The 22,617-nt window shown below is 39.2% G+C and overlaps 2 protein-coding genes across 6 annotated transcripts in view; one reads left to right on the forward strand and one right to left on the reverse strand.

The window, feature by feature from the left end:
- Window positions 1–22,617, forward strand: part of IL1RAPL1 (interleukin 1 receptor accessory protein like 1) — a 657,222-nt gene that overhangs the window by 378,179 nt on the left and 256,426 nt on the right. For all 4 annotated transcript variants that reach the window (XM_083498268.1, XM_083498265.1, XM_083498266.1 and 1 more), the window contains one exon: window positions 1,943–2,096. In XM_083498268.1, the coding sequence (XP_083354394.1) occupies window positions 1,943–2,096 (154 nt within the window). The remainder of the gene's footprint in view (window positions 1–1,942; window positions 2,097–22,617) is intronic.
- The window catches only part of LOC310704623 (craniofacial development protein 2-like), a 574,437-nt gene that overhangs the window by 217,755 nt on the left and 334,065 nt on the right, over window positions 1–22,617 (reverse strand). The window lies entirely within an intron of this gene.

Here is a 22,617-nt window from a genome sequence, read left to right on the forward strand (position 1 = left end):
CATTAAGTATTTCTGCATGTCACACAGCCCAGGAGCCCCGTCGGAAAAAAGATGTCAATGCTAACTGCTGTCTGCTTGACTGTAAAGCATATTCCTTTCACTCTTATTACAGAAGTCCCAACTGTAATGTTAATGTACAAGGAACTTTCTAACCTTTTCAGGGATGTAAAATCTCTGACTGGTATCCAAACAGTTGTCATGGTGATGAGTTATTTGAGCTTTTTCTATCTAATGGAAAATAAGTTAGCATTATGGTTGCTCAGCATGTTTGAAAAATCATAAAGTACCTCAAGATGTTTCCTAAGGCACTTTCAGATATTACATAATCAGCCCAAATTAGCATCACTTCACCAAAGAGAAAGCTGATATAAACCTGATATAAGTTCTGTGTTGCTTAAAAAAACACTTTTGTTTCTTAGAACAAGTGACCCATAGATTGTAAAATCCATGGATGGATGAATGAATTGATGGGTGGGTGGATTATTGTATAATCCATGGTTATCAGATTACTTGGTCCTGCATCAAATCAGCATGATATTGATCTAAAACTAGTCTTCTCCCATTAATATAATCCAAAGGAGGCTATGTGATACTTTTGTGGATAATACAGATTGACACAAAAAAGTTCTGCCCACATTTTGAAGCAAGCTGATTTACTTCATCTGTCCCAGATTTATGTCAGGCAGATTATGTACTTTTCTGAATTCTTCAACACAGTTTCACAAAATAGATACAAGTTCATGGGGAAAATGAATACAAATGTGAATTTTAAGGTGAAATGGATTAGAACACAATAAAAATTGCATATTTTGGAGAAAAAGCAGCTGGCGGGGCAGCACAGGATAGGGCAGCATTGTTTGCCTGGGTTCCCAATGTGAAGGTTTAGTTTATGGGGTGTAATTTATTGTTGTTGTTTGACTATCATGGTCATATCAAACACACTAGTACAATATTAAAGAACAACATCAAGCAAAATATATCTTTATGTTAAAATATGCCCAAAATAATAGTATACAGAAGTTTTAAAATGTTAAAATACAAAAGGCCAAAGGAACTAATATGTTTTTAAAAATCAAATTAAATCCTTGCAGTTCACCATATTAACCTCAATAAAATTTCTCTTCAGCTTTCTGGCCACAGCAAATCTCACAACTCTGTCACAAATTTGTCATAATTAGATAGCAAACGTGTGATTTTTGCTTAATTATCACCATCGGGTATCTTACTTGACAAATAAAGAATAAAGTCACCCTCAGTTCAGAATACAAGGAGAAGTATAATAAATAATTATGAATATTTCCCACCACTTGAGCACCTCATACCCATGTGGAGGTTGCTGGGAGGGAGAGGCAGTGAGGAGACTGGAGCACTGCAGGTGCAACAGCAGGAATGTTGAATTGCTCTGAGCTCCTCTTCTCCCTCTTGGTTACCAGCACCGTCCGCCATGTTGGGAAGCCAGGTAACATCACTCCACCCTATTACACTTCACCGGCTGCTACTATTTTGCAGGACAAATGTATATAGAATGCATTCAACTTAAGTCCAACTTTTTCATGCTTTAAAAATAAATCACAAAAACTGAAATGCAAAGGACTGTCCATCCACAGAGGTGAAGCCTTGCTCCTTAACAGTCCACATTGCAATTTTCCCCAGTACCTACAACCCATTAGCCATCTCAGCTTGGCTGTTGGGCAAATACAAAGCATGCACAATAAGCCCTTCTTGGCCAAATTAGGCACATAGGTTTATGCAAAAAACTGAAATCAAGTACTTTCAAAAGCTCTGAAAGTGATCCAAAATAGTTTCTAGTTTACAGAACTAATGAACTTTTTTGGGTTTTGTGCCACCTTTTTAAAAGCTTGCTAGTTTGGAAATGAATCAGTCTTTCAGATTTAAGTACAAGGACTGTAGTCACTGAGGCACTGTAATTATCTTTGCACAGGAATGCCAAGTCACAACCTGGAGGCCAAGTATTGTATTCAAGAAGGACGTTCTTGTTATCCAGGAGGTCAGAGAAGATGACATTGGAAATTACACGTGCGAATTAAAATATGGAATGTTTTTTGTCAGAAGAACTACAGAATTAACAGTTACAGGTAATCAGAGATTCTTAGTACACATTTTTGACAATGAGGAAAGGTCTTATTTTGGATCTCTTGCTAGTTTTCCATTTTTGCTGATATGGTTGCTTTTTTCCAGTTGTTAGGTTTCTTAGTGTGGTTTTGCAGCATTCTAAAAGTCTGAAATGGGCTTGAATCTGTTTACAAGAGTTGCAGGTAGATCACTCACTTTACTTCACCTTAAAGGGAGTTCTAGAAGGTCTTTGTGAGTTTGTGTCCTGAAATTAATGCTGTTGAGGTATGAAAGCTGTTGTAGAAGTATAATCGGAAACACTGCAGAATGGAGAAGCATATCTCTGGTGACTAAAAACAATATTCTAAGTAAAGGTATTAACCAATGTATGCATAATCACAAACATAACAACTCACTTTCAGGAATATAGTTGGGGTGGAAGAAATAATTCAGGTGCATTTTATACTGGCCATGTTTCTATTAAGTATGAGTATTCAAATGTTGGTGTATGGAATAATTTTCTGTATATTAAATACTTGACTTCCATCAAGAAAACCCATTGTGGGACTATGGAGGAGGACTTTAAAACTTTCTGTTAAATTTTTCATCCTATGAAGATCTGCTGTTTGTTCTGACATACGTATATCATAGGAGTATTTTCATCTTTTAAAATGTTCTAATACTATTTAAACCTTTCCTTCTTCAGCTCTCTCTTTCAAGATAGTAGTCAATTAAAATAGTAATTACAATCTTATTTCTAGAATTATTTTATTATTTGAGAAGATTGCTGTTTATTTATGTTGGTACTGAGCAATTAACAAAATAAGGAGCTTATGGCAGGAAATGGCGAAGTACTGCAAGTTTGCTATCTGATAAAGACTGGAACAATGGAGACACAAAAGGAGGGAGTAGGCAAGTACAGTGGTGCCCCGCAAGACGAATGCCTCGCAAGACGAAAAACGCGCAAGACGAAAGAGTTTTCCGTTTTTTGAGCTGTTCCACAAGACGAATTTCCCAATGGGTTTGCTTTGCAAGACGAAACGTCTTGTGAGTTCTTGCGAGTTTGTTTCCTTTTTCTTAAAGTCGCTAAGCCGTTAATAGCCGTGCTTCACAAGACAAAAAAACCGCAAGACGAAGAGACTCGCGGAACGGACTAATTTCGTCTTGTGAGGCACCACTGTAAAATAAAATAAATATGCATAAACTCCTTTCTCTGAACCTTTCTGCTCTCTGTTATTTTGGATTGTTCTGCGCAAAATGAGAGGAAGGGCTGTGGCAAATTGTTTTGGCACTGCTTCAAATCCTGTGCTGACTATGCTGCTGCAGTTTCACCAATTTTACTTTTCCTTCGATGTCCTAAATCTTGTTTGCTCAGGTGTTTGTACAACAGTAACATCCAATAAGATAAACTACTGATATAGCGGTGAAGTGATCTGTGTGTTGTTGTTGTTGTTGTTTTAAAAAATGAGGAAAATGAGTTCTCCCAATATATTCAATCTTTCTTTCTTTTTAAAGGAATTAATAGTTGTGATTTATTCCTGGTCGAGATATGTGTGAAAAGTTTATTGTGATGTTATATCGTATCAAATTTATGATTATGTTTAAATCATTTATGTAACTTAAGAAATATAGATCCATGCCGGTTTTTTATCATCACAACTTAAGCCTGGGGAGAATGTGTTTCGTCGAGGGCATGCATGAGTTAGAATTTGATTCTCTGCTTATTCACTCTGTTTGGCCCAGTTCTGTTGTTATTCACTCCTGTCTTGAATAGTCGAGCAGCCCCACTCATGACCCTGGGTGTGCCTGGTATGGCATATGTGTGCATGGCATGGTTGTCTGAAGCAAAGGAGCCTTTGCACATATATAGGAAGCTGTATACAGGAAGTCTTCGTGTATGCAAGAGATGTGCAAAGGCCCCCTTGCTACAGACACCTGTGGTGTATGGGCAGATGTTGAAAGAGAAGCATACAACCTTAGGGTCTTGGTCCTTGCTTCTGTGCTGTTCAATATGGAGATGAAGAACATCCAGTGATGGTGGTTTTTGTTGTTCTGAATCCCAGATTGTATGCATTGAACTATGTGGCTGGGGAAACTCAGCCAGATGGGTGGGGTATAAATAATAAATTATTATTATTATATTATATCTTCAAGAAGATATTCATTATATACCGTATTTTTCCATGTACAAGACTAGGCTTTTTTCCTTAAAAACACTGTCAAAAATTAGGGGGCGTCTTATGCACTGGGCCATCTCCCCTATTTTCTTAAATCTGAGTCCCCAAAAATAGGGGGCATCTTATACATGGGGGCGTCTTATAGACAAAAAAATATGGTATTTTAATTGGGTGGTAGATACAAGTATGATCACTCCTCCCTTCCCCAAAAAATACAAATACACGCATTTTCAGAAAGATCAAATAACTGGTCATTTAACCTTGGGTCTTTTAGACATAGTCATAAATCCTTTGCAAGCAGTTACCTGCAACATCTAAGTACAGGTTTATCTGACTCCTTTGAACTCTTTCTTGCCGAGTCTGGAAGAGAAACATTCATTGGCCTCTATCAATTTGTGCTGGTTAGCATTTGTGAATACTGACATGCTACTTGTTCAACAAGCTACTTCACTTTGGTACTTAAGCCTACTACTGTTGTTGGATTTCTAAATGTATGTACAATTTAGGTACCCTTTAGATGTTCTCCAGCTGCATGGATTCTATATATTCACAAACAGCTCCTGCAGGGACTAATTACATAGTTCTTTTCTCATAGAATTGGAAGTGCCGATTCCATGAGAAAAACTGATGGAATGGGACCTTGCCTGTGTGCCTGAGTTATTTAAACATTCTTTCAGTCCTTTCCCAAGCAGCTGGGAGAAGATATAAAAGTCGCTTTAGATAAACTTTAAACATTTGTTTTTCTATTAACATTTTTAAAACTATCAGTTATTTATTTTTAATTCCACCCTTTATCCAAGGAATTCTGGGTAGCATACCTGAGTGATCTCCTAGCCATTTTATCCTTGTGAGGTTTGCTAGACTACCAGATAGTAACTGCCTCAAGTTCACCCATTCAGGTTCTCTCTGAGTATAGATACGAACCCATATCCCACTGATTCTCTAACTGTTGTAGCAGCCTCAACCTGCAACAATAACCTCTACAGCAAACAGAATTCTTCATATTTAGAGCTGGCATGCTTCTGAATGTCAGAAGCTGTGGGGAATGGTTTCCACATTCCATTCTTCTGATGTTTCTAGAGGAGGATTACTGTCAGAAAATAGGCTACTTGGCTGGAAGGATCTGGTGTGTGATTCAGCATGGCCATCTTATATTTCTATGAAGGAGTGCAACAATAAATCAAGTGCACATCTGGTAGTCTTTAGGAGAGAAATGTTTCATATAATTACAGGGCACGCAGCCTGAGTAAAATGATCAAGGAAGTCCTAGTTGTATTAAATTCATTTTCATGCATCTCTATGACAGCCAGATTAAAAGGAGAAGAAGGGATTGCTATAAATGTCCTTTTATATTAATGGGTCAGCAATGATCCTTCAGCATTTACATTTATTTTCAATTTATCTAGCTGAAATGTTGAATTTTGTGCACCTTCACTTTCTTCTAAGACACCTTTAGATAGAATGGTTTTGACATAATGTTCTTAGGTATATAGCTAAATTCAGTATTATGTATGGAACACTAACATATCTTTGCTGAAGGGAAATTATACCCCCTCCCCCTGATGATAATACGTTGCTACTTGTCTGCAGCAATATACTATCAAGGCATCTTTAATGTAAATATATTGAAAGCGTAATAAAATTCAGATTGCCTTGAAATCTTCTTGGCTGATAATAAATTACACTATTAGGGCAGAGGAATATTGCTTTCTCACTAAAGAAACAGTAGTCATAACTGTAAATGGGAAAGATAAAGTGTGATGACTTGTAACAATATGACTCCAGCTAGATACAGTTGTATTTAACTTGTAAGAGCTTTAAAAGATCACTTTCCATTTATTACATATTATGTTGCCTAAATGTGCTGCATTAAATGTCACAGAAGTTTACACAGTTTTGTAAAGGAAACAGAAAAGCTGTAGATCAAGAATTAAATTTCCCCTTTTTCTATGGCAGGAGCATTTTCTGAACTGCTATTAAATGATGTGTCTTAATTGAGAGATATTTCAGTGGCTATTATAATTAAAGGTTGTTGGCAGCTAATAAATGTTAGCATGTTAAGCATCACAAGTACTGCAGAACTACACAGAGGCTATTAAACACAACATTCACCCACAGTTTCAAAGTCTGACAGATAAACGACAAGAGGAATCAGAGTTGTGTGTTTGTGACTGACCTGAAATTTGTTACCTGGAATACATGGAGTAGCCTCAGTCACCTTGTAGTGTTAAGGTAAGTGCAGTCCTGCAGCCTTCAAAATTCTAAAACACCAAGAGAATCGCCAGAGCACTGCCATTTAAATTTGCCATTTGAAATGCAAATATTTTCAATCCCTGTCTAGTTCAAATCTGTCCAGTTTTGGTCATGGCTTTACCCTACACTTTGCTTCATAATCATAGTGATGACAGTAAGAGTGAGATGAATGTCTCTTTGGAGCTTGTTATAGAACTCTATACTCTTCTACCAAAGTTTAGCTTCTAAATGGGCATACAGGAAACCTAGTACAGTGGTAAGGTAAAGGTAAAGGTACCCCTGCCCATACAGGCCAGTCGTGTCCGACTCTAGGGTTGCGTGCTCATCTCGCTCTATAGGCCATGAGCCAGCGCCGTCCGAAGACACTTCCGGGTCACGTGGTCAGCGTGACGAAGCTGCAGCTGGCGAGCCAGCACCAGCACAGCACACGGAAACACCGTTTACCTTCCCGCTATAAAGGGGTACCTATTTATCTACTTGCACTTAAGAGTGCTTTCGAACTGCTAGGTGGGCAGGAGCTGGGACCGAACGACGGGAGCTCACCCCGCCGCGGGGATTCGAACCGCCGACCATACGATCAGCAAGTCCTAGGCACTGAGGTTTTACCCACAGTGCCACCCGCGTGGTACCTCGGGTTAAGTACTTAATTCATTCTGGAGGTCCGTTCTTAACCTGAAACTGTTCTTATCCTGAAGCACCACTTTAGCAAATGGGGCCTCCCGCTGCTGCTGCGCCGCTGGAGCACGATTTCTGTTCTCATCCTGAAGCAAAGTTCTTAACCTGAAGCACTATTTCTGGGTAAGCGGAGTCTGTAACCTGAAGCATATGTAACCTGAGGTACCACTGTATAACAGTCATACTCTGTATCTTTTACCTTAAAATAAGAAATCAAAACTCACTTTTGTGTCCCTTGCACCTTTCATAATCTAGCCATTTAGCATTGCCCTTTATATTCTGCTTCCTGTCCTTTAAATCTTCCTACTTGTGTCTAGATTCCTGGATTAGCAAGATGGGGAACAGCTAAATTTTCCCCTTCCACCCCCATGAGCGGCAGCACAATGAATGCTTCCAAAGCTTCCTTTTGATCAAGACATTCTGTGCTCTAGATATTCCAATGGGCTTTTAATAGCTACAAAAATAGATTTGTACCATCTTTATCTGCCGTGCTTAATCTCATCTCAGGGACCTGGGAAACATGGTGCAATAGAAGTGGTAATAAAAGTCTCCCTGACAATGTATCAAACAAATATGTGATATGATAGTTAGGCAAAACTGAAAAGTCCAGTGATGAAATCATAGAATTGTAGAGTTGGAAGGGGACCCACGGAACATCTAGTCCAACCCCCTGCCCTGCAGGAATCTCAATTAAAGCATACAGCCAGCCATCCTCTAAATTGATTTTCCGCTAAATAAACTCTATCTTTCATAATGTGAGTGTCTTATTCACCCTAGTAGTATCGACAGTAGGAAGTCAATATAAGCTAATAATTTTTAATAAGTACATTCAAGCTTCTAACATACTTTCAACATATATAGATGTCCTTCCCCTTTGATTAACCAAGGAAACTGATTGTGCAAATTTTGCATATTATCCTTCATATTAACAATGTTTGTATTGATAAAACATGCAAATAAAGTGATCTTGATAGAACTGTATACACAATTAAATGGATTCCTTTTGTTCAATGCTTTACTAATAGCATATGTGTGCATTGACAAAACACCACCCAAAGACCAACCTGGTGTTCTGGAATACAAAGTTGCCATTTTGGATAGTGTAACCAATCTGCCTATCAGTAAATGCCAAACAAAACTAATTTTGATGCATGCAGTTATGTTTATGATTACATCAAGATTGCATCTTCCATACTCCAGGTGTTTTGTCAGTACGTTATCAATGTGCACATACGTCTCTGGGAGAGGGGAGAAAGCTGAAGAACTCTGTGCAGAATTAATTTTACAAACTCTCCTGGTTTAATTGCCATTCAGGAAGAATGGAATGTAGCACAGAGTGAACAAGAGGATCAGAAAAGTAATGGATAAAGAGAAATCTTTTCATCCCTCTTTGTGGAGCGAAGCTGATTCATTGTTGCAGAGACCAGATCTATATGGGCTTGAAATGGGTGTAAGATATCATTGTAGTTGGAAGAAGTGTCTATTTTAGATATCATGGTAGCATTAAATGTAATTTTGTTTGTTTGTTTCCAGCGCATAACTCAAAGCTGAGGCAAGCTGTGTACGTACAGTCTGAATTTACAAAATTGTGAAGGTGGGGGGTGAATGGAGGATTTCTATTTAATCGGTTCCAGTTCTCAAACAAGAGCAGGTGCTTCAGAACTCCAAACGGCAGGAAGAAATTTGGATGAGGATATTTTAGAAGCATCCTATGTAGAAAGAAAAATGTATCTTGTGCTAATAATCCTCTGGTTGAATAAGATTCCACAAAAATTAAATAAATTCAGTCTTAAGGTACCCACGATGCTTATTAACTAACCTTCATAAATGCAGTTAAGTGACATTTGATGTTAATGTTTCCTATTATAGTGGCAGAATTAGGAGATTTAATTTTTATATTACGTTCCCCTAGAGTATGGTAAACTCAACAGCAATGTCCTTACAGTATCATTTATTATTTACTCTCCTTTCCCTTGAAACTTCGGATAATTGGTGTACACAGAGTACAGAATACTCCTAAGGGAGTAATATGAGATGGTGTTCTAATAAACAAGGTATCTGGGCTGCTCATATCCAAAGCTGATATTTTACTTGTAAGCATGGTTGCTCAGTTCATACTTCTTCTTTCCTATCTTGCAAATGTCAATAAATATGCAAATATAGGGATTACACAAACACTTGTAAAATTTAGGAGATAAAATTATCCAATGTGAAAACATGATTAAGTGAATTACTTAGGTTTTTCAATGACACTTTGTCACAATACACACACACACACACACACACACACACACAATATGCTTAACGCAAAAAACAGTAGTAAGACGATAATAGTGGTTTCTCTGAACTGATGACTATTAGTACAATGATTTTGAAAAAGAAAAAGAAAATTATAATGCAAAGTCAGAGTAACAAACCATCACTGAAGACATGGAGCTTTTTCACTAGATTGTAACCAGAATATCTCTGCAGGTACTCTGTTTCTGTGTTAAGTAATCATGTGTGAGGGAGTGCTTTATGGATGAACGTGTTAGATCCACTTCCAATCCTCATTGTTGTTCTTGTTACTCTACACAAACCGGACGATGACCATCTGAAGTAGGTAATAGAGGACTGCACATATTTTAGAAACTTCATTTTCTTAAAGTGCTGAAGGCTTCCCATTTCAGAAGATTGTATTCCAACTCATTAAATGTGATCAGAACAGTGATTGAGGGGAACTATTATGCTCATCCTTCTGCCCATATACCACAACACACAAATTTACTTAACCCAGAACCAAGAACATCTGAAGAGGATTTATTTATACGTTCCTCTTTTTAATAAATATTGGAGTTAATTGTGAATAAACTAGTATTTTATTAAGTTAGTCTGAATGCTAAAATTGACCTGTGAAATCAACTGGCACAAGACATAATGATAGTCATAAGATTTTTTTTAAAAAAGATTGTGAAAGTTCTGTCTGCTGACATTGGCTTCGGCTCTCTGAAAGCTGAGAAAGACACTGCTGTGATTATGAGATTCTTGGAGTAAACCATAAGATATTCTCTCTCTCTCTCTCTCTCTCTCTGTGTGTGTGTGTGTGTGTGTGTGTGTGTGTGTATTTCTTTCTCTCTCTCTCTCTCGTGTTATGCTTGTGAACTTATCTTGACTGACCTTAGGGATACTTGAGGAATTTCATCTTTGTGAATTCCACCATAAACTTATCCACAGGTCCCAGACTAACATGCACAAGAGCACTTAGTTATCCACTTGCTTTTGCACTGCCTGAATATGCCACCATATATCTCAGCTTTTAAAAAGTGCCAAAATACATTAGAACATTTTAAAGAAAAATACATTGACAAAGTCTTAGTTTGAAAGAAAATGCATTTAAACCTAGTTATTTAAATATGTTTTTTTTTGTTTGTTTAGTCGTTTAGTCGTGTCCGACTCTTCGTGACCCCATGGACCAGAGCACGCCAGGCACTCCTGTCTTCCACTGCCTTCCACAGTTTGGTCAGACTCATGTTTGTAGCTTTGAGAACACTGTCCAACCATCTCGTCCTCTGTCGTCCCCTTCTCCTTGTGCCCTCCATCTTTCCCAGCATCAGGGTCTTTTCCAGGGAGTCTTCTCTTCTCATGAGGTGGCCAAAGTATTGGAGCCTCAGCTTCACAATCTGTCCTTCCAGTGAGCACTCAGGGCTGATTTCCTTCAGAATGGATCCATTTGATCTTCTTGCAGTCCATGGGACTCTCAAGAGTCTCCTCCAGCACCATAATTCAAAAGCATCAATTCTTCGGCGATCAGCCTTCTTTATGGTCCAGCTCTCACTTCCATACATCACTACTGGGAAAGCTATGGCTTTAACTATACGGGCCTTTGTTGGTAAGGTGATGTCTCTGCTTTTTAAGATGCTGTCTAGGTTTGCCATCGCCTTTCTCCCAAGGAGCAGGCGTCTTTTAATTTTGTGACTGCTGTCACCATCTGCAGTGATCATGGAGCCCAAGAAAGTAAAATCTCTCACTGCCTCCATTTCTTTCCCTTCTATTTGCCAGGAGGTGATGGGCCCAGTGGCCATGATCTTCGTTTTTTTGATGTTGAGCTTCAGACCATATTTTGCGCTCTCCTCTTTCACCCTCATTAAAAGGTTCTTTAATTCCTCCTCACTTTCTGCCATCAAGGTTGTGTCATCTGCATATCTGAGGTTGTTGATATTTCTTCTGGCGATCTTAATTCCGGCTTGGGATTCATCCAGCCCAGCCTTTTGCATGATGAATTCTGCATATAAGTTAAATAAACAGGGGGACAATATACAGCCTTGCCATACTCCTTTCCCAATTTTGAACCAATCAGTTGTTCCATATCTAGTTATATGCAATTTTTAATTTTATTTATATGCCGTTTTTATTTTATTTTGATAAATTAATGCAGAAACAGGGTGGAACGCCTGGTCTGTAGATAGAACATAGTGTAAACTTCACTGCCCTTTGCTCTGATATGGCTTGGTAGTTTTTATTTTCTGAAACAGTAGAATACTGTAAACTTTTAAATTATACCTACAGTGCTAATAAAGGAGGGATATAAAGCATATCCTGTACATTCCTTCATTTAGTAGCATTTAAAATCATAATAAACAAAAATCATTTAATTGATTTACTCTCAGCAAACTTTATGTATTTAATCCCCTTTCTTTAGTTCTAATTCCCCAAAATATTGGGAAATTTCCCCCACAGGCTTTCTTATTAAAGAGAGAAGATATCTAAAATGTATTATAATATTTAAAATAATACCTTTTATGTGTTTCTCCCAGTATTCACTTTTACTTCTCCTGGGTATAGGATAGCAAAACAATATCACATATTAGTTTGCTCTTCTGTTGGGAGGTTGATAATACATGGTAATTGTTTGAATACAGAAAAGAGATTGGAACCAGCAGTGACATTTTTCATTCCTTTTGTATAGTTTTTCTCTATTTGGTGCATTTAATTCATATCAAGAACTGGATTAATTTTAAAATGAGAGATATGAATTCATGAAAATAAGACTGAGGACTGATAGAAATCGATGGATTTCCTTCATATTCTGCCTTTTTTATATGAGTAAAAATGGAAATCTGAAATATAAAAATGTCTATCAATTTTCTTTTTGTCAGCACCTTCCTCCCTTCTTCCTTCCCTGATACTGCTCACTGCTTACCTCTTTTAAGCATGGAATTTCTAAATTGGTTCTGGAGGAAAATGAATACCAAAAAAAAACCTGTTTTAAGACACAGAAACAGTGGCTTTTTCTTTTTAAAGTAAGCTCCTGCATAGCAATACAAAGATTGTGGTGCAAGTTTTGCAATGTTTTGCATTTACAGTTATCAGGCTTTTGACTATATCAGTCAACCAGTACATGTAATTCAATGCTATGCTGTCAATAGAACATTTAGCTTGGACCAGGAAGCCTGGCTGTGCACAGAACACAGTGCTGCAGAGACTGGACACTACAAGGCCTCCCACTGTACAGGGGTCATAGCGAGCGTTTTCAAGTACATAATATTCATATACGTATTTTTATGTCACAACACCAGTACAGAAGTTAAGCTCTTGTGTTTGAAATTTCACCTCAGTCAAGCAGTTTGTTGAAGACATATGTGACAAAATTCCAAAATAATAAACAAATAATAATTTCTAGCCCAACTCTGGTACTGCAAAAGCCCTGCACAGTACACACTGAATTTGGTTAAAATCTTTCAGCTCATGCTTCAGTTATCATGACTGCATTGCACATGCATATACAGGAAACAACAATTGGACTACTGTAAAGCGCTCTATGTGGCGCTACCTTTGAAGGTGACTTGGAAACTGCAATTAATCCAGAATGCGGCAGCTAAACTGGTGACTGGGAGTGGCTGCCAAGACCATATAACACCGGTCCTGAAAGATCTTCATTGGCTCCCAGATGTTTCCAAGTACAATTCAAAGTGTTGGTACTGACCTTTAAGGCCCTAAACGGCCTTGGTCCAGTATACCTGAAGGAGCGTCTCCACCCCCATCATCCAGCCCGGACACTGAGGTCCAGTGCCGAGGGCCTTCTGGCAGTTCCCTAGCTGCGAGAAGCCAAGTTACAGGGAACCAGGCAGAGGGCCTTCTCGGTAGTGGCGCCTGCCCTGTGGAACGTCCTCCCAGCAGATGTCAAAGAGATAAACAACTATTTTACTTTTAAAGGACAACTGAAGGTGCCCTGTTTAGGGAAGTTTTTAATGTCTAATGCTGTATTGTTTTTAATATTCGGTTGGAAGCCGCCCAGAGTGGCTGGGGAAACCCAGCCAGATGGGCGGGGTATAAATAAATGATGATGATGATGACTAACTGTATGTGCATTCAGTATGTGTGTGACTGTGCACATGCGGATTGCCACAACCCAGAAGTGGCCAGAATTGGGGGTGAGGTGGGGATGGGGTGGGCTGACGCACACAGAGGTCAGGAATGTAACCCCTATGCAACATGATAATTACATATACACTATATCAGTGATTTCGCTAAAATGAAATAAAAGATAGAAATACCAAACCTATTTATCCTCTCCAGCATAATCTACTATTCAAGATGAAACAAATAGTTTACATTTAAGATTTCATATGCATAGAATTATACAGGGTGAGTCCTTTAAAAGAGGCCCCGTGGATACAGAGTACACATGTTCCACAGGGCCTCTTTTAAAAGACTCACCCTGTACAACATCCTTCGCAGAATCCTCATATGCTCAACTTCTTAGAATTGTTACAGATTTGTGACATGTGAAGATGGCCTGAAATACTAAGGATGGCAGTAATTGGTGATGGCCATGGCAGTGTAGCATGAAGGTTTGTTTTCATGGGTCTTTGTTTTCTTTTTACATATATTTATTGATTATTCAGTGGAGACAGAAAAATAACATGTTTGTTGAATTCTAAACATCCTGTGTATGCTTTTAGCTCAGACAAGAGATATTATACAGCTACTAGAGGATCATAATAATACTTTGGCCTTGCTAACATGAGCAGAAAAAATGAAATTGTTCATTCTGTGTAAACAAGGGGGGAAAAAAGATTATTGTTTGCTTTAATGTGCTTGCTAAATTGCATTTTTCTAAAAAAACAAAACCCAAAAGCAATGAAAATTAAGGCTGGGCCACCCCCACTCCCGAAAGTCTTCAAAATACCCCCCCAATATTCTGCTGCTTTCTTGGGGAGGGGGTAGAAATTTATCTGAAATTATGAAAGGAGTCACTGCTTACTTTATTGAGTCTCACTGAGAAGTATAGCTGATGGGAATATGTAAAGAGAGCCTTATGCCACTTGCTAATTTCTATTTATAGAAATAAGAATCTACATTCCAAACATTATATTAAACTGGATGTTAAATGACTAATGACCACCAGGGACATTTCATGGGGGCAAAGATGGCTGCCCGCATATGCAGACTGTAGGAATAGACTCACTGATCTACTTGTGTGTGAGGCACAAGTACCAGATTATGTTTGTTTTGTCCATCTCTAACAACAACTAGGCATGAAAATGGATAACAGCCAAAGATGTTCTTGTAGTGAAGCAAAATAAGTCTATCGCTTTAAGTCATATGTAGCTTATCATTAACTTATCATTGATAGGGAAGCGAAGGATTCAAAAAATGTAATCTTCACTATCATATTATTTAATAAAAAAACACCAAAACAATAAAAATAATACTCTATTCCATTTGCAGTGCAAGAAAAATATAAGATTGTGAATTATTATTGATTATAATGTTTTATTGTCATTGCATAAAAATATTGGAGAGTAATACCTTATTTTCTTTTATTAGTGGAATGTATGACAGAGACTGGGTACTAGTACAACTATGGGGAGCTGTAATAGGTGGATAATTATGGGAATTTTTCATTATTATAGAATTACAATGCATTGTGTCCAGGATTATACATACGTCTCATAAATGGTATTTGCTCAAATCTCCATTTTGTTTTTAACCTTTAGTTTCATAGATTGTTGTACATCCTGCAGGCTAGCCAGCTCCGAAACAGAATCAGAGAAAACTCTTTGATTAATAGGAAAAATAGCTTTTCAACATTAGGTCATCAGTTCAGAACTGATCCTGGTTGATAGTGACCAAACGATACTGATCTCAAAAGGCAGTTTGCTCTTTAAAAATCCACTTTGCTGCTATTTTCTAATTCCAGGATGACAAATGTCCAGACTATTAAAAAAAAGAGCACTGTTACAGTTAGCACTAACTGGTGACCTGGTTGGTAATCTCCATAGGGAAAATGAATGTGGAATAGGTAACAGAGGGCAAGTTACCAGTTTGGCGCTTACAAATGATCCCTGAAGTACATTGGTAGAAATATCCAAGGAACTTTGCTTTATTGCTATCTGTGCTCCATAGATAAATAAATCTATCACTTCTTTATAAAAAATATACTGAATACAGTCATACCTTGGAAGTTGAATGGAATCTGTTCTGGAAGTCCATTCAACTTCCAAAACGTTCGGAAACCAAAGCTTGGCTTCTGATTGGCTGCAGGAAGCTCCTGCAGCCAGTCGGAAGCCAATGAAGCCCTGTCAGATGTTTGACTTCCAAAAGAATGTTCAAAAACTGGAACACTCATCTCTGGGTTTTGATCGTTCGGGAGTCAATTTGTTTGGAAGCCAAGGCATTTGAGATCCAAGTTATGACTGTACTGTTATTTGTGAAAAGTTGTCTTACTTCACACCTGTTGATGAGTGGAAGGATGGAAGAGTCAGGTGGGGAAATGATGCTTGTTAAACGGTGGCCCTGTTAAGTCACTCTGTGACATACAAATGATGAAGGCAACAACACTCATGTTAGTTCCAAGAGTCATACCTTGAATCACTTTACTGAGATGATAGAAAGATTCATACAATTGTATTCCATTGTGCAAGATTGCATATTATTTCTTGTATGTATTTAAATATCCAGCGGATGGCCTGATGAGGATGCTTATGATGCTTGATGATCAGACACTAATTTTCTTATACATAGGTGTGAAAAAGTAAGTGATTTCTGCATAGGTGGGAAAGCAGTTAAAGATGTTTTTGGAATAGCAAGTGATTGTGTCTTCTTTACTATTTCCTTTGAATTTAAATCATACTGTAATAAGCTGAAAAAATCAGATTTGCTGTAACAATAACTTATCCAGTTCTTAAGGTACAGCTCTATAACAGTTATTATTAGTTTAAATCAACAATCCTATGAAGTACCCTTGATAGGTTGTGTCTGCCAACTCTTTAGCTTAATTTACTTCAATAAAGACTCCGCATCTTGCTTAAACTGAAAGCCAGATATTATCAGGCTTGTTGCCTTCAGGTTAAGAACAGTTTCAGGTTAAGAACGGACCTCCGGAACGAATTAAGTACTTAACCCGAGGTACCACTGTATTCAAATGGCTCTGCTAACAATTTCTGCACTTGCTCTTGGTAACAAAAATGCTGCTGCATCCTCTCCATATTGAGTTCCAATTCACATGCATGCACCCAGCAGCATGTCAAATAGTGTATATTAATACTGGAACTATGGAGGTAGGCCATTTATGTGAGTCTTTCTTACCCAATTAGTTCTGCCTACATTATTGAAAAATTCATATTAATCAGCATTTAAATGAATTGGCATGTTAAAACAAATTATGTTTGAGGCAACTTTACCCTCCCTCTGCATGGCATCAGAAAATGATTTGGTCAATGAATATGTCTAAATCTTTCCAAAATGAATTATGTGTATAAATATTGATTTGATGGTGGAGATATATGTGCAAGATATTAAGGCTTTTTAAAATTATACAGCGCTGTTCACAACAATCAAACAAAGCTTGACAATGAAGAACTACTTTCTAAGTAGGCTGCTATGCCAGGCTTTTCCATGAGTAATTGGCACCAATTTTAATTTAAACTGTATGTGGGTGGGTGGGTGCACGCATGTTTTAGTGAAGGATACATGCAAAATATCATATTTAATTACTCTGGTCAGCAGTTTTAGAATGACAGAAATGTATTACCACTATTGAGTGGGAAATTGCTTTGCAGCACAATCCTATGCTTGTCTACTCATAATTCCCACTGAGTTCAACGGTACTTACTCTCAAGCAAGAAAGAATATGTACTAGATTGCAGACTTAGTTGTCTATGATTCTTATTATTGATCATCCTTTTACCATCAGTGTAAGCATATTTAAAATTAAGACACAATGGCTAATTGTTAAAATAATATATAAAGGACATTGGAGTACCGTATTTTTCGCCCTATAGGACGCACCGTCCCATAAGACGCACCTAGTTTTTTGAGGGGGAAATAAAGGGGAAAAAATTATTTCCCCCCCAGGCGCGGGGCTGGGGCAGCCCGAGCTTCCCCCGACCCCAGCCCCCAAACAGGCAGCTCTCTGCAAGCCGTGGGAGCCCAGCGGTGGCTCCCGCTGCTTGAGGAGAGATCCGCGAAGCCTGGACGCGCTGAGATCAGCGCACGCAGGCTTCGGGATGCCAGCAACTCTCCCCAAGCAGCAGGAACGTTCCCGCTGCTTGTGGAGAGATCCGCGAAGCCTGGACGCGCTGAGATCAGCGCGCGCAGGCTTCGGGATGCCGGCAACTCTCCCCAAGCAGCGGGTGCGTTCCCGCTGCTTGGGGAGAGGTCCGCGAAGCCTGGACGCGCTGAGATCAGCGCGCGCAGGCTTCGGGATGCCGGCAACTCTCCCCAAGCAGCAGGAACGTTCCCGCTGCTTGTGGAGAGATCCGCGAAGCCTGGACGCGCTGAGATCAGCGCGCGCAGGCTTCGGGATGCCGGCAACTCTCCCCAAGCAGCAGGAACGTTCCCGCTGCTTGGGGAGAGATCCGCGAAGCCTGGACGCGCTGAGATCAGCGCGCGCAGGCTTTGGGATGCCGGCAACTCTCCCCAAGCAGCGGGTGCGTTCCCGCTGCTTGGGGAGAGGTCCGCGAAGCCTGGAGAGCGAGAGGGGTCGGTGCGCACCTACCGCTCTCGCTCTCCAGGCTTCAGCGAAAGCCTGCATTCGCCCCATAGGACGCACCCACATTTCCCCTTCATTTTTGGAGGGGGAAAAGTGCGTCTTATAGGGCGAAAAATACGGTAATCTGTAAAAAGTTAAAACGGATTTTGAGATATCAAAAAGTAGTGCAATGATCACATAACCAGCACAGACTGATGCGGTCCCAAGAACAGCTGTAGCTCAGTGGGGTTTTTTCACATGGAAGGCCTCAGGTTCAGTCCCCGGCATCTCCAGGTAGGGCAGGGAATATCCCCTGCCTAGAAACCTACCAGTCAGTGTTGACAGTACTAAGCTAGTTATACCAATAGCCTGATTCATTATATGGCAGCTTCCTATGCCTCTATATTCTACAGACTGGCTGAGTTTAGGATCTCCTGAGGCTGATTTTGTCTGAAATGCTAAAGCAGCAAATATGATAACAGCACAGTTGGATGGTAGGCGGGTGGCTGTATCTGTTCCTGAATTTTCAGGAGAGAAGGAGAGTTTCTACCCACCATCCTGGCCATGTTGTTGCCTTCTGTTTCAGCAATATTGCTAATGTTTGTTTTATCACAATCTTTGTGCTCCTTTTTAAAGCACGTAGCTGAAAAGGATTGGTGTGTGGTACAGCTCATGTTGTCTCCCCACCCGCGTCAGCAAAACAAAGTACAATATGTTAGACTGGACAACTCTCTTTGGCATGGTTGATATTAAATGATTCTACACTTCGTTGTGCTGTTAAGAACAATATAAAGATAGAAGCCACATAGAAAATGACTGAAGGTGTGTGCATGAGAAACAGAATTCAAAATAGATCCTGTAACACAAGAAAGAACAAACAGTTGACATTTGGGAAAAGTCCCTAAATATGGAGTTTGCCTAGATCAGACTGAACTAACTTGATTTTTGAAAGAACTTTGAGTTCACAGTCTGCGGTTATTTTTAGTACTAGTCAGGAAAAGGTTTAGAATTTCATTTTTCACTTTTTTCACTAGACTTCACATTGCATGAGAGTGGTTCAAATTCAGTGAAAACTTGACATATATGTACATATTGTTGCATGCCACCCCAATCTCTGAGCGGTGCAAGATTCCAGTGGCTCCAGGTTGCTTACACAGAGTTAATAAGGCATAGTGGAGACTGAAGTGTCTTTGTGACATGTGGTTTATTTGCACATATATACAACCTGAGCCTACAATGGAGGGGTTCACAACCTTAACATACCCAAAGGACCTTGCTTCTTCCATAGCCACAGCCTTGCATTCAAACAGAAATCAAACATCGCACTTACTGTCTCTCCAGCTTACTGCTCTTGCTTGTAGCTCACATCATTGAAAACTCTCTGCCCGCAGCTCTGGTATTGTCCTTCTAACTAACCACAACTTGCCATTTCACCACCCAGTTGCCATCTCACACAGACCCCTTTCCTACCCCCCCCTTTAATGGTCCATCACCCAGGCAATCACCTCCTCAAGAAGTCAGCCTAACTTATATTTCAACACCTGCTGGATCCAGGGGTTGGAAGGGTCTCAACATACAGCCTATTTCCCCCATATCATATCTACCTACTTTCCTACCTATCTTCCTTCTTATTTTAAAATGAGAGTATTTCTCCACACTCCAAAATCTGTAATGCTAAAAAAAATATTTCCCAGTCTTTGAAGTTGTGCTTGTCATACGAATGATGTTAAATTTGCAGGACTTAACACATGTATAAATGGTTCTTCTAGGTTTTCTAATAAACACCGATGTCATTTAAGTTCATTTCCTTATTGGTACACAGATCCTAACCTCCATTAAGGGTCGTGACAACAACGCAGGGCTTTGTGTAAATCACTCAGAGCCTAACCTGCAGTATTCATTATGAACAACACTGCAAGGTTGTCATAATTCACTCTCCCCACCGCAACCCCTTACAACTTGCAATATGAGAACATTGAACTGCATTTGCTTTGAAATTCGCCTTAGCAGGGCATTTTTTAAAAAAGAAAACTCTCATGCTAAATCAGAACTGAGTTAGTAAGTTCAGAAACTCTTTACTATTATGCTTTTGCACTTGTTTTTTTATTTAAAAGGCTAGTGTCTGAAAATCAAAGATAATTCAATTTATTGTTTATCAAGCGTGCTGAGCATGGTTAGGAGACCCCTATTTCCCCTGCCAGAGCTTTAAATGTATGGTGTGAATGTGCTCATAGTCACCATTTTAGCAATAGTAGCAGTTTAACTACCAGCAGAACCTACATGCAACTCTTTGGTTCCCCACTTCCTTCATACAGTTAACTATTTTCATACCAGATATTGTTAACATCATAATATTCTCACATTTGCCTCATAAAAATTCAAAAGTTGCATACCTGGAAAAAATACATGCTTTAGATTAGGCTGCACCTAAGGGGCAGCTTACCATGCTGCTAGAGCAATGATTTATTCTTTAGCTTGAAGTGCAGGACACAAAAACAGTGAAGAGTTTCTTATTCATATGTTGGCACTGTAATAACTCCCCATGCTGCCAGTTGGACAAGCAGGAATGAGCATAGGGCTTGGCACAATCTTCCTGTAGCTTGTGAGTTTCGGGCACACTGTGTCAGTATGCCTGATGCTCAATAAATAATCTGTCAGGAAATATCTGCTAGAAATCTTAGCAAATACCCATAGTGACAAATATCACCATATCTTTTTTTACTGTGTCTAGATTGGCATAGTTCTGTTGACATGGGTAGGTGTATATAAATGCCATTGGTGACACTGCCAACTGTGTGTGTGTGTGTGTGTGTGTGTGTGTGTGAAGGTCTAGGAAATGGATTTCACGTTTGTGCTTCATGTCCACTTTTCTACTTGTCAACCTCAAGTGATTTCTTGTGGGATTCCTAAACCTCAAGAGATCTCCTGTAGGGTTTCTTCCCCCCGCCCTTTTCATTTTACCTGTTGAAACAACTGTTCCACACGATGAATTTGAAATCTTTTTGTGGCCTAGCCTATCTGTCTGCTCTTATCACAGCCCTTGATGAAAATAGCCAAAGCAGAAGGAAGAACAAATGTACACACTGATCCTGTTCTGCTCCACTGCATCTTTTGTTTCCATGTGTGCAGGACAGGCTGACATGTTTTACTGAAAAAGAGCACCAGATGTTTTCTCCAAAGTATTCTTTGTCTCAGCCTATCAAGACTTTCACTTTTTCACATTACCTACAAACTAAGCCGCAGATGGTAATTATTTGCACACAAATAAAGTACACAAAGTACACAGCTATTGGTGTTACAGTAAATTTCTTGCTGGACATGAAAGAAAGCTGCTCCAGCAGAGTGGTAGTGCCATTGAAGAGCAAAACACACACACACACCAGTTCCCACCCCCTCCACACCAAAAGCAGGATGATGCTTGTACACACACTGCACAACTGAAAATATTTAGGATCCATTCTGTATTGTTCACGAAAGTCAGTTTTTCCGTGGTATAAGTAAATGCAGGTTTTTAAGTGCATTATTCCGGAATATCAGCTGAATGATGCTGATGTCATGTGGCAACATGCCACCCCTGCAAAACAAAAAACTATTCCACCATAAAGGATAAGTATGGAAAGGTCATGGGAGAGGTTGCACTGTCTCTAAAGCAGAGATATGCAACTTGGTATGCAACTTGGGAGATCTCCTCGATCCAATGCTTATGGGTGCCTAGGTGGCAGCAGTTACTAGGAGTGCCTTTTATACGCTCCAATTTATAAAATAGCTTTTCTTAGAGAAGACCAAATCAGTATAAATTATCTATGCAACACTGGACTACTGCAGTTCTATCTACATGATTTCATAAACTTCCACTGATCTAAAATGCAGCAGTCAGACTTTATCTGGGACCAAATCATCAGATCATATACTGTAATTCCAAACCTATTTCATCTGCATTGTATATTATAACAGCAAGAATACAGCCAGCTGCATGCCCTGAAAGTTGCTGGTAGGGAGCAAATATAAACTCAACTGTATAAAGAATGCCTACAGGTTCCCTAGTGGCTTTCAAGGCAAACAAATGAGTGTTCAGCCATACCATGCACATGTGTGGGTGTGTGGGTGAGGGAAAGGGAGGGAGAGAAGGAGGAAGATATGAATAGACTTTAAGTAGATACGAAATATAAGTCAAATTTTATGTGTTTTACTTGCATTGAAAGGTATCATAAGGATACTGAATGTTTAATGATGCATCTTTTACATAATTTATTGTGCTGTAGATTCAACTAAAATTGAAGATTGGCAGCTATTTCAGAACAGTATTCTAATGGAAATTCCAATTTCAAACCTAATTCACCTTTTAACTAAATTCAGCAGCAAATAAACCTTAAAACCAGACCTATGATCAACCCCGTAATGGGCTACTCTGAATATGTCCATGGAGACTAGTGTGCAATTGTGAAATCCATGAATCAGCTCCAGATTTAAATTATATCAGACACT

Source organism: Podarcis liolepis, assembly GCF_965112155.1.
Source record: "Podarcis liolepis genome assembly, chromosome: 4".
In the NCBI taxonomy this organism is placed as follows: Eukaryota; Metazoa; Chordata; class Lepidosauria; order Squamata; family Lacertidae; genus Podarcis; species Podarcis liolepis.